The following is a 12301-nucleotide window of genomic DNA, read 5'->3' on the forward strand; positions in this document are numbered from 1 at the left end:
ACTCAAGTGCAGGGAGGCAGACAAGGACCTCTTCTCGTCGTTCCATCTTCCCCGGCCTTTTCTGATATGGAATATCTAGAGGGATGCGAGGTACCGCGGTAGACATGAACGTAAAGAGCTTTTTCCTGGTAGGAACACAAATCTTGGAGGTCTGTGTTCCCGGAAGCACCCTGTTGGGGAGGGGACTGACTTCCGGCTCTGACTTCCCTGTCTTCCGAGTTTCGAGCTCCACCGCTTCCGCCCGGAGTTACCCTAGGCTCCGGCTCCCAGCAGCTACTTCCGCCAGGAGTCCCTAGCAGCTCGGTGTTGAAAACTCGCTCCAAAGCGGCCTCCTCTTTCTCCCTTCAGCCTGCCCCGCAGAGGCCGGGTCCCCAGGTGGCGGCGGCGGCTGCTGGGCCTGTCGCGGAGCGTTCTCTTCGCCCGAGACCTGGGCCGGCGGGCACCAGGAGTGCGAGAGGGACGCCCGGGCCTGGCCCAGCCCCAGCCCTCGTCTTCCCGCGGCCAGTGACGGTGACCGCAGGCCTCGCCGCGCCCACCCGAGCCTGGGGCGGGGCCCGGCCTCCCCGCCCCGTCCCCGCCCCTCGGGCCTGCCCCGAGCCGGGTCATTCTCCTCCCCAGCCCTGCGGCGGTGTCTGCACCTCGGACCTCCGGGCCTCGGCAGTCCCGTGGCCCCGGCCGCGGGGGAACATGGAGTTTGCGGAGCTGATTAAGACCCCACGGGTGGACAATGTGGTGCTGCACCGGCCTTTCTATCCCGCCGTCGAAGGGACCTTGTGTCTGACTGGTCACCACCTGATCCTGTCCTCCCGGCAGGACAACACGGAGGAGCTGTGGCTCCTCCATTCAAACATCGACGCCATCGACAAGCGGTGAGTGCCTCTTCCACCCCCTTTACGTAGGGAGCCTGGTGGATGTCTGCGGCCACGCGTCCCAGTGTTTTCCTTGCGCCCCCTCGCCTAACCCGCCAGCAAAATGAGCCTTCTCCGGCCTAGATTGAGGATATGAATTTTAGAAAGCAGAAAACCATCCCAGTGAGATGCCTGATTTCCATTACATCTGAATGGAATTCCCAGGGTTATCATATGGTTGTTATCAGCTTGATGATCACTTTTGGTACATAACATCATTTGGGTGGATTTTTAACCTTTTTTAAAAAACATTTCTTCTTGCAGCATCATATTCCTTGGATTATTAACTGTCCGCCACAGTTCCATGAAGTGGTTGAATGTGATTTAGGTAAAGTCTTTACTTGCCTCTTTTGAGGACAACTCAAAGAACTTAGTATGTAGTGTCTAAATTCCACAAAACTTTTTTTTCTTTCCTTCAAAAATGGTTAGTTTATCATATTTCTCACCTTCCTTGTCATCAATTGAATACTTCCTACTATGGGAGATTATAATATCTTTTATTTATCCTTACTAAGTTCTGCTTTTGGGAAAAAAACAAAACAAAACAGAATTGGCTCTTAAGTAAAGGTATTAATTAGTTAACCTCTTTTTTTTTTGCACCCCAGACTCTGTCTTTCCAATGGGGTAGTGTCTCAGAGTCGTAAAGTTATACTTCTGTCTGTAGTCAAAATTCTTATTTTCCCAATGGCTCTGTGTACTTAACTCTAGCTAGGAGAAGGTGAATTGATTATCCAGTTTACACTAAAGTATAAATGAATGACAACAGCTTTTTTAATTATCTCTCAAGAGAATTTGGATATTAAGTAGATTCCTAGAGAGGTTATGCCTTAAAAGATGGTAATTTCCAGTGATAGAATTGAAAACGGTAGGGATGAATTGTTGACAGATATATTTATTTTTTCACGCAGAGGACTCCTACTAGACTCCTCAGATCACCTTCTCCCGTGTAAAAGTTTTCAATGGTCTCTCCTGGCCTGCAGAATATAAACCTTCTACTCTGTCATTTGTGGTAGTCCATGTCTGGCCCTAACTTACTTTTCCCACCTCATGAACCCTTTTTTTTTTTTTAAGATTTTATTTTATTTATTTTAAAGAGAGCACAAGTGGGGTGGGGGGGCAAAGGGAGAGGCAGTCTCCCTGCTGAGCAAGGACCCTGATGCTGGGCTCCTTCCCAGGACCCTGGGATCATGACCTGAGCCCAAGGCAGCTACTTAACTGACTGAGCCCCCCAGGCGCCCCTCATGAACCCTTTCTATTAGCCAGTCCTCACTCTTATTTTTGCTCACTGTGTCCTGCATTCTCATGTCTGTATCTTACTGCTGCTCCTCCTTCTGCCTGGAATGCCTTGTTCCTCCCAAGTTTGTTAAAGATTTATTTAATGTCTTTATGTTCTCGGCATTTTGTGAGGCATGAAGAACACCAAGATGAATAAAGTATAGTTCTTATCTTTCAGGAGTTCATAGTCTATCATCCAATCAGTACTCATTTAATCAATGTGTAGTATAACCCTTTTAACTGCCCCCTCTTTTTTAGTTTCTTCTGTTAATTTCCGCAACTAGAAGTAATTCTCCTCACCTTGAAATCTTTTAACTCTTTAATTATGCCTCTTTAATAAGTATGTATTAAAATTTGTATTTTGGTATTTACACATATGTTAGATCCTTGAAGCCAGGACTTATATTTGGTTAATTTTTCTCTCTTTCAAAACTCCTAACTTGGGCAGATAGGCACACAGGGAGTATGATCGGTGATGCCACAGAATACAAATTAGAATTTCTCCTTACCACCAGCTCCCTTTTCTTTTTTTCTTATTTTATGGTTGCTTTTCAGGCTTTCATTTCATATTTACCCAGCATCTACTACATGCTAGGCCTGGTAGAGCTTAAAAAATATATGTAAGACATGACCTTTTAATCTGTTAGGGGAGAAATGACAAACTGTATATACATTTATCTTTTTCCCAGAAGCAGCCTTTTGTGATGGAAAGAGCATGAGCTAGGCGGTCAGATTAGAGTTTAATTATTGCTCTCAAGAAATACTTCCATGTGTCTTCTGTGTGCTGGGCACCATCTGGGCTCTGCAGGTACAGTGGTGACTAAGAGGGTTGAAGAGCTTGTGTAGTAGTAGAGGAGATAGACATTCAAATAAATCGGAAAATAAGTAAATAACAGTGTCAGGTAATAAGTGCCAGGAGGGAAAATAGAGGAAGATGGAGGATAGAGAATGCCAGGAGGCAGTGTTCTTTGAAGGAATTTCAGAAAAGACAACTGACATTTAAATGAATGACATCGCCTGGGTGGCTGAGTCGGTTAAGTGTCTGCCTTCTGCTCAGGTCATGATCCCAGAGTCCTGGGATAGGGCCCCTGCTTGGCGGGGAGCCTGCTTCGCCCTCTGCCTGCCTCTCCCCCTGCTTGTGCTCTCTCTTGTTCACTGTCTGTCAAATAAATAAACACTTTAAAAATAAATGAATGAATGACATCTGATGGAAGAGAGGAAGCTAGCAATGTGACTATCAGAAGAAAGAGCATTCCAGCCAGAGGGAACAGCCAATGCAAAGACAGGAACTGGCCTGGCATGTAGTGGGAAGAACAAAGAGGCCAGTGTGGCTGGAGGGCAGTGAGCAAGGGTAGAGGCTAGGGGTGTAGCAGAAACTGGTCCGAGAGATAAGCAGGGGGCAGGTGGTGTAGGGCTTTATTTACCATTGTGATGGTTTTCAAAGGAAGCCCTTTGGAGAGTTGAAAGCAAGGAAGTAAGAGCCGATAGACTTTAAGAAGCTGGTTCTGGCCACTGGCAGAAGACAGATTGCCGAGGGGCACCAGTGGAAACAGCAGGCCCTGTTAAGAGACTGTTGAGCAGTTCAGGGAGAGGGCGACGGTGACTTAAGAGTGGAAACGGTAGAAGTCAGCTCAGAAGCGGTCAGGTTTGGGATGTATTTTGAAGGCTGAGCTGCCATGCTTTGTTAATGAATCGTAAGTGAGATGTGAGAGGAAGCACAGTATTGAGGATGACTCCTTTAGTGCTACCTCTTCCTGCACAGGTGTCCTTGGGCAAGCCACTTAACCTCTCTAAACGTCTCAGTTCTATCATGTAGAGGACAACAGCCCTTCTCATATCTAGTCGTAACTTATATTTGAGTGATGCTTTAGAAGCTCATCAAATGCTGTTACGTGCACTGCATATACAATTTTATTAGATCTTTCCGCACACAAGGTTTTACATAAGTTTTACAATTATATATTTTTCTTTTCATGGACCCCAGATGTAGAAAGTTGAGTTGATCCTACTCAATTGAGAACTGGTCATTTTCATGATTGATTCATTGCAAGGTTTTCTTGGTTTTTTACATTTTATTCTTCTTCAAGCCCTAATTTTCACCCCTATTTACCACCTCATCCTCAATCCCTGCAGGCAAGTATGTTAAGTGTTGCTATTTGTCCTTTGATATATGTATATCCCTATAAAATATACAGTACCATCATGTGTGAGTTTAATTTCCCCTGGTAGGATTATGTTGCAGATCTTATTCTGTTTCTCAACATATTAACTCAGTACTCTTCATACTGCTGTGTGTACATCCATTTCACTGCTTCTGACTGCAGCATAGAATTCCAAATTGTCTACAACATTTTTCTTACCTGACCCTCTAGATAGCTTCCAACTCCCTGCTATCACAACATACTGAAAAACACACTTGTTTGGGTCCACTTACCTTTTACAAGAATTTCTCTGAGATTGTGTCCAGGGTGGGATGGAGGCAGAAAGCAGATAGATAAAATTAATTCACTTCACCAAGTAATGCTAAGAACTCTCCAAAATGATTAGTCCCTTTGCCCTTCCCACCATGGTCCCTATTTCCACCACGTTATTACCAACGTTTGTTATTTTTTTTAAGTTTTGCTCGTCTGATGACTATGAATAGTATCTCTTTATTTTAATTTGTATTTCTCTGATTACTGAGGAGTCTGAGTATCTCTGTATAGACTTATTAGCAATTCAATTAATTTTTTTTCCTTTCTATGAATTTCTTGACCCACTTTTAAAAATTGGGTTTTGTTGTCTTTCTAGCATTGATTTGCACCAGTTTCTTGTATACTCTCTAGGTTTTAATTCTTTACTTAGACATTGCAGATGTCTTCTCTTAGTCTCTCACCCATTTGTTGACTTTTCTGTGGTGGTCTTTGTTGAACAGAAGGCCTTAATTTTAATTCAGAATTCATCAGTTTTTTACTTTATTGTTTGTGCCTTTTTTACTTTATTGTTTGTCCTTCCTTATCCCAAGATCATTAGGATGAATTCTACATTTTTTCCATATTAGCTTTATAGTTTTACCCTTCACTTTTAGGTCTTTAATTCATTTGGATTCTACCTTTGTTTCAGGTGTTTTTCTCCAGGTAGCAAGCCAGTTTTCCCAATACCATTATTTAGTAACCCATTCTTGACTGATCCATCATATATCAATTGGTTTCGTATATGTATAGCTTTCTCTCTGTCCCATAGGTTTTGTAATGTGTTTGTTTCCATTTGTCTCAGTTTTCTAATTTACCATGTGATTTCTTCTTTGATCACTTGGTTGTTTAAAAGTGCATTGTTAATTTCCATAATTTTGTGAATTTTTCAGTTTTCCTTTTGTTGTAGATTTCTAACTTCATCCCATTGGGTTCAGAGAAGATACTTTGTAAGATAGCTGTCTTTTTAAATCTACTTTTTAAATCTACTGAGACTTTGATTGTGGCCTAACATACAGTCTGTCCTGGAGCACTTGAGAAGAATGTATATTCTGTTGTTGGGTTGCTAGTGTGTATGTCTGTTATATCTAGTTAGTTTATTGTGTTAAGTGTTTCCTTAATTATCTTCAGTCTGATTGTTCTAGCCATTATCATGAATGGGGTATTAAAATCTCCAACTGTTATTGTAGAACTATTTTTTCCTTCAGTTCTGTCAGTTTTTGCTTCATATATTTTGATTTCCTGTAGTTAAGTGTGTAATTATCTGTAATTGTTATATCTGCTTGCTGTGTTGAATCTATATAATGTCCTTCCTTGTCTCTTGTAACCATTTTTGTTGTAAAGTCTATTTTGTCTGATATTAGTATAACCTCACCTGCTGTCTTTTGGTTACTGTTTGCATGGAATTTTTTTTTTCTGTCTTTTCACTTTTAACTCATTTGTGTCTTTGGATCTTGAGTCTCTTGTAAAACAGCATATAGTTGGATCGTATGTTTTTATTCATTCTGCCGATCTCTGTCTTTTGATTGGACAGTTTTTTTAATCCATTTGCATTTAAAGTAATTATTGTTAAGGAGGGACTTCTGTTACTGTGCTATTTGTTTTCTCTATGCCTTATAGCTTTTTTGTCCTTTAATGTTCTGTTTTGTATGTAGTTGATTTTTTTTGTAGTGAAATGTCTAAATTCCTTTCTCATTTACCTTTATGTATATCCTATATCTATTTTCTTTGTGATTTACCGTGGGGATTACATTTAACATCCTAAAGTTATAACACTCTAATTTGAATTTATACCAGTTTAACTTCAATAACATACAAAAAGTTTGCTCCTTTATAGCTCTGTCCCTACTGCTTTTCATTGTTAATGTCACAAAATTATATCTTAATACATTGTATGCCCCCAAACATAAACGAATAATTCTTGTAAATGCATTAGTCTCTTAAATTATGTAGTAAACAAAATTTGGAGTTATAAACAAAAGCTACAGTAATAATAGCTTTAATACTAATAATATTTTTTCTTTGAATATATTTGTTAAATCATGTAGAAAACAAAAAGTACAGTTACAAACCATTGTTACAATATTAGCTTTTATAACCACCCATGTATTTACCTTTATTGAGATCTTTATTTCTTAACATAGCTTCAAATTACTGCCTAGTGTCTTTTCATTTAACGTTGTGGGACTCCCTTGAGCATTTCTTATAGGGCAGTTTTAGTGGTCATAAGTCCCTCAACTTTTGTTTATCTAGGAATGTCTTAATTTCTCCCTTACTTTTGAAGGACACTTTTGCTGGATATAGGATTCTTAGTTGACAGCTTTTTCTTTTAGCACTTTGAATGTATCAGCGCACTGTTTTCTGGCCTCTAAAGTTTCTGATGTGAAATCTGTTCATTATTTTATTGTGGTTTCCTTGTTGTATGTGACAATTCGCTTCCCTCTTGCTGCTTTCAAGATTTTCTCTTTGTCTTTCGAAAGTTTGATTAAAATGTGTTTTGGTGTGGTTCTCTGAGTTTATCTTACCTGGAGTTTGTTGAGCTTCTTGGATGTTTATATTCATGTCTTTCATCAAATTGGGGAATTTTTCCACCATTATTTCTTCAAATATTCTCTCTGTCCCTTTTTCTTCTCTTTCTGGGACTCCTTGCAATGTGTATGTTGGTTCTCTTGTTGGTATCCCATAGGTCCTTAGGTTCTATTCACTTTTTTTCAATCTTTTCTCTTTCTGTTCCTCAGACCCAATAATGTCCATTTTATCTTCAAGTTCACTGATTTTTCTTCTGCCTGCTCTCTTCTGCCTGCTCACATCTGCCTTTGAATCCCTCTAGTGAATTTTTCATTTCAGTTATTGTACTTTTCAGCCCCCGCATTTTTTTTTCTTTGAGGTTTTCTCTCTTTATTGATATTTCTATTCTGTTCACACATCACATCCTTGACTTTCTCCACATCTTCCTTTAGTTCTTTGAGCATCTTTAAGACCATTGTTTTAAAATCATTGTTGAGTATATCTGCCATCAGGTCTTTTTCAGGGAAAGTTTCTGTTGATGTATTTTTTTCCTTTGAATGGCCCATACTTTCCTGTTTGTTTGTATGCCTTGTGATTTGTTGTTGTTGAACACTGGACATTTGATCTGATAATGTGGTGACTGACTCTGGAAATCAGATGCTTCCCCTTCCCCAGGGTTTGCTGTTTTAGTTTTTTTTTTTTAATAATTGTTATTTGCTTATTATAATAATTATTATTTTTGTTATTGTTGTAAGTTTTCTGTATTCCGGAGATTAGCTTGAAGTGTAAATTTAAGGTCATATAATAGCTCTTTTCTGAACTTTTCCTGGGCATTTGCAGTCCTAATTTTCCTCATATATGTAATTGTTTTGAATGTCCTAGTCTTTAATGTCTGTCTCCTGAAAGGAGAAAAGTGAAAAATGAAATGAGGATAGGGAGGGATAAGGGGACTGGCCTTTAAATTCCCTGGATATCACTTGTGGGAGAGGGACTTGCAACAATGGGGAGAGCTGCAACAACAGTGGCTGCTGGCCTTCACACTTCTGTGATCAGAAGCAGCAGGCAGTGATCAGAGCACAGATCCTTGATATTTGGAAGACAGGATCTTTTTTCTGATACTTGGAGGACAGTGCCTTTGCCTAACTTGGGTTGTGCATAAGCTCCAGGAACATGTGCATAGCTGCCCATCACATGGCTAGGATATGTAGCTGCTATTTTGCTAAGAGCTGAATTTATCCAACATTTATCATTCAAGTCTTCCCCCTGGAAGTTGCAAGCCTTAATAGTCTCTAGAGTTACAAAATTATCACATCAAACAGATCATGCCAGTGAAATTGTTGTCTAGGTGGGGAGAAAGATTCCTGGTGCTTCCTACTCCACCATCTTCCAAGATCCTTTCCTTTATGGAGTTTTGAGCATTTTTTAAAAAAATATATTCTAGATACAAGTCTTTTATTAAATAAGATGTGCAAATAGTTTCTCTCAGTCTATGGTTTGTCCTTTCATCCTCTTTAACAGTGTCTTTCAAAGACCAAATGATTTAAATTTTGAAGAAGCCCAGTTTATCTGTTCTTTTATAGATTGAGGTTTTGGTGTCTTATCTCAGAAATCTTTGCCTAACCCAAGGTCACAAGGATTTTTACTCATGTTTTCTTCTGGGAGTTTTATAGCTCTAGGTTTTATTTTCAGGTATATGATCCATTTTGAGTTAGTTTTTATATATGGTTTATGGTGTACATATATGTGTGTATATTGCATATGGATATCTGATTGTTTTGCTCCTTCTTCAATGAATTGTCTTTGCACCTTTGTCCATATATAAGTAGAACTATTTCTAGACTCTCTTTTCTGTCCCAGTGATCTGTTTATCTTGATGCTGTTACCTTACCACAGTCTTAATTACAGTAGCTTTTTAAAAAAAGATTTATTTATTTTAAAGAAAGAGAGAGAGCATGTGAATGCGGGGTGGCGGGGGGGGCGGCAGGGAGAGGGAGAGGGAGAGAAGCAGACTCCCGCTGAGCACAGAGCCTGACTTGGGGTTTGATTTCACAAACCTGAGATCATGACCTGAGCTGAAATTAAGAGTCAGGCGCTTAACTAACTGAGCCACCAGGTACCCTTACAGTAGCTTCATATTAAGTTGAAATTATGTAGTGTTAGCTATGCAGGTTTGTTCTTATTGAAAGTTGTTCTGTCTACTTAAGGTCATTTGCATTTCCATATGAATTTTAGAATCAGCTTGTTATTTTCTAAAAAAAAAAAAAGCCTGTGTGATTTTGATTGGAATTGTGTTGAATCTGTTGATAAATGAATTTGGTGAGAGTTGATATCTGATATCTTAATATTAAATCTTCTGTCCCATGAACAAAGTATATCTCTCCATTCATTTTATTTAGGTCTTTAATTTCTTTCAATAATGTGTTATAGTTTTCACTTATAGATCTCAGACATCTTTTGCAGGTTTCCCCCATTTATTACACATTTTTGGATGCTCTTTTCAAATGGTATTTTTAAAATTTCAATTTCTCATTGCTTTTGTCTTAGTCATGTTTTTTACTTTCTATATTTTTGATACATTGATGTCTTCAGGCCTTGCAGACCTGGAGAAGGGACTGCCCCCTCTCAGGGTTAGCTATTTACTAGAAATAGTGGGGAAACTTGCCTGCAAGCACACCTTTGATATGCACATCAACCAATCTTAAGTCCATACCCTTATCTGCTTCCTCTCCTCAGGCTTCTGCAGTCAGGACTACTCTTCTCCTCTCCTAAATTATTCCAGGGCCAGGTATAGACAAGTAGGAATCACCTGTATAACCCAGAGCCTGACAAAATTATTCAAACAATCTAATCCTAAACTTGCTCAGCTCACCTACCCTGTCTTTCCCATTCCTTTCTGTGAAACCTCACAGTAAAAATTCTGGCCCATGCTTTCCTCTTGCACTATCTGCCTCCTGACTGACCTGATCCTTCCCCATGTGGCCCTGCATGACATAGTGTGCACCCCCCCCTTTTGAGAACTGTGAGTCACAAACTGTCTTTTCAATGACAGTCATCTCCTGATCTATCAGCCTTACCATCCTGAATAAAAACGAAGTCCTGAGTATTTTAAACAATTGTTGCAATAGTATATAGACTACTATTGATTTTTGTGTATTGAATTTATATCCAGTCTTACTAACCTCACTTTTTAATTCTAATAGTTTCTTTGTATTTTTCATTAGCTTTTCTAAATAGGCAATCATGTCATCTGCCACTAAAGACAGTTTTATTTCTTCTTTTCCAATCTGGATGCCATTTATCTTTTGACTCATTGCCCTGGCTATTAACTGTCAGTACAGTGGTGAATAGAAGGGGTGAAAGCGGACATCTCTGTTATTCCTAATATTAGTGAAAAAGTATTTAGTCTTTCACCATTAAGTCTGTGATTAGTGGTAGGTTTGTTTTGTTGGTTTTGGTTTTGCTTTCTTTTGGTAAATGCTGTTATCAGGTTGAAGATGTTTCCTTCTGTTCCTGGTTTGTTGAGAGTGGGGTTTTCTTTGTTTTTGTTTTTTAAGATCAGGAATAGGTGTTGAATTTTGCCAAATGTTTTTTCTGTATCTATTGCGATGATCATATATATGGTTTTACTTTTTCAGTTTGGCAATATGATGAATTGCTTTGATTTTCAAGTGATAAACCCTAACTGTTCATGATATATTATCCTTTTTATAAATTGTTGGATTTAATTTGCTAATATTTTGTTTAGAAATTTTGCACCTGGGTTCATGAGGGATATTGGTCTATAGTTTTCTTATCATGTCTTTGGTTTTTGCATTAGGGTGATGCTGGCCCCATGGAATGAGTTGATAAATGCCTCTTCAACTTTCTGGGTTTGTCTTGAATTGATAGTATATTTTCCTTAAATGCTTAATGGAATTCATCAGTGAAGCCACCTAGGCCTGGAGGGTTTTTTGGTGGGGAAGATTTTCATGAAAATTTCGGTTTATTTAATAGCTGTAGAACTAATAATGTTCTTCTTGAGTTTGTGTCTTCTGAGGAATTGGTCTGTATCATTTACCCTGTTGAATTTATTGGCATAAAGTTATTCGTAGTACTTCCTTATCTTTTTTTTTTTTAAAGATTTTATTTATTTATTTATTTGACAGAGAGACACAATGAGAGAGGGAACACAAGCAGGCGGAGTGGGAGAGGGAGGAGCAGGCTTCCCACCGAGCAGGGAGCCTGATGCAGGGCTGGATCCCAGGACCCTGGATTCATGACCTGAGCTGAAGTCAGACACTTAACGACTGAGCCACCCAGGCGCCCCTTCTTATTTTTTTAATGCCATGTGATTCTCATTTCCCTCATTTCTGATATTGGTAAATTGAGACTGACTTTCTTTTTTCCTGATCACTTTGGCTAGTGCTTTATTGCTTTTATTATTTTCAAGCAATCATCATTGCTTTTATTATTCCTTATTATTTCCTTTTTTCTATTTCATTCATTTTGGTTCTGATCTTTATTTAATTTCTTCTGCTTTGAATTTGACTTGCTCTTCTTTTTTCAGCATAGAAGTCACTAATATGAAACTTCCTTTTTTAATATAGATGCTCTCCTCAGACTATAAGCCCCACCCAAGTTCCCTCTCCTGAAGCCTGTAAACTCTCAAAACTATAAACTGGGGTAATTGTAAGATTCACCTGTTTCCCATCTCCCAGATATCTCTGTTCTTTGTTGCTTGATGTCCAGTGTCTTGAAAACAGTTCTTTCTTATATTTTGTCCAGTTATTTTGGTTGTTTCAGGTGGGAGGGTAAATATGGTCCCTGTTATTCTACCTTTGCCAGAAGTAGAAGTGCCAAGAGTGTGAGTTTTCCAAATAAATTTTATAAGAGACATTCCAGTGTGTTGATAGGTTGTGGATGTCTGGTAGAATTATCTTTTGTAGGATTTGGCCCGTGCTGATAATGTTTGCCTGTCCACATTAACAGTGCAGTGATGTGAGGCATAGGGATGCTTAACAATTGAGATGGAGCTCAGGAAGAGTAGCTGTAGGAGTTGTCTTTCTAAACTGGGCAAAGTGTAAGTAAAATGAATAGCATTTGGTCAGTCTAAGAATTCCTAGTTTGGGGAATACTCAGAAGTCTTAATGGAAAAGAAAGGAGCCAACCAGTGGCAAAGCA

The 12301-nt window shown here is 39.2% G+C and overlaps 1 protein-coding gene across 3 annotated transcripts in view; it reads left to right on the plus strand.

The window, feature by feature from the left end:
- Positions 1 to 611: 611 nt before the first annotated feature.
- Positions 612 to 12301, plus strand: part of MTMR9 (myotubularin related protein 9) — a 55942-nt gene continuing 44252 nt past the window's right edge. For all 3 annotated transcript variants that reach the window (XM_028114414.2, XM_088021003.1, XM_028114415.2), the window contains exon 1: positions 612 to 869. In XM_028114414.2, the coding sequence (XP_027970215.1) occupies positions 688 to 869 (182 nt within the window). In that variant the 5' untranslated portion in view covers positions 612 to 687. The remainder of the gene's footprint in view (positions 870 to 12301) is intronic.

This window comes from Eumetopias jubatus, unplaced genomic scaffold (genome assembly GCF_037043125.1).
Source record: "Eumetopias jubatus isolate StellerSeaLion01/CBP00866 unplaced genomic scaffold, mEumJub1_p1.0 scaffold_2, whole genome shotgun sequence".
In the NCBI taxonomy this organism is placed as follows: domain Eukaryota; kingdom Metazoa; phylum Chordata; class Mammalia; order Carnivora; family Otariidae; genus Eumetopias; species Eumetopias jubatus.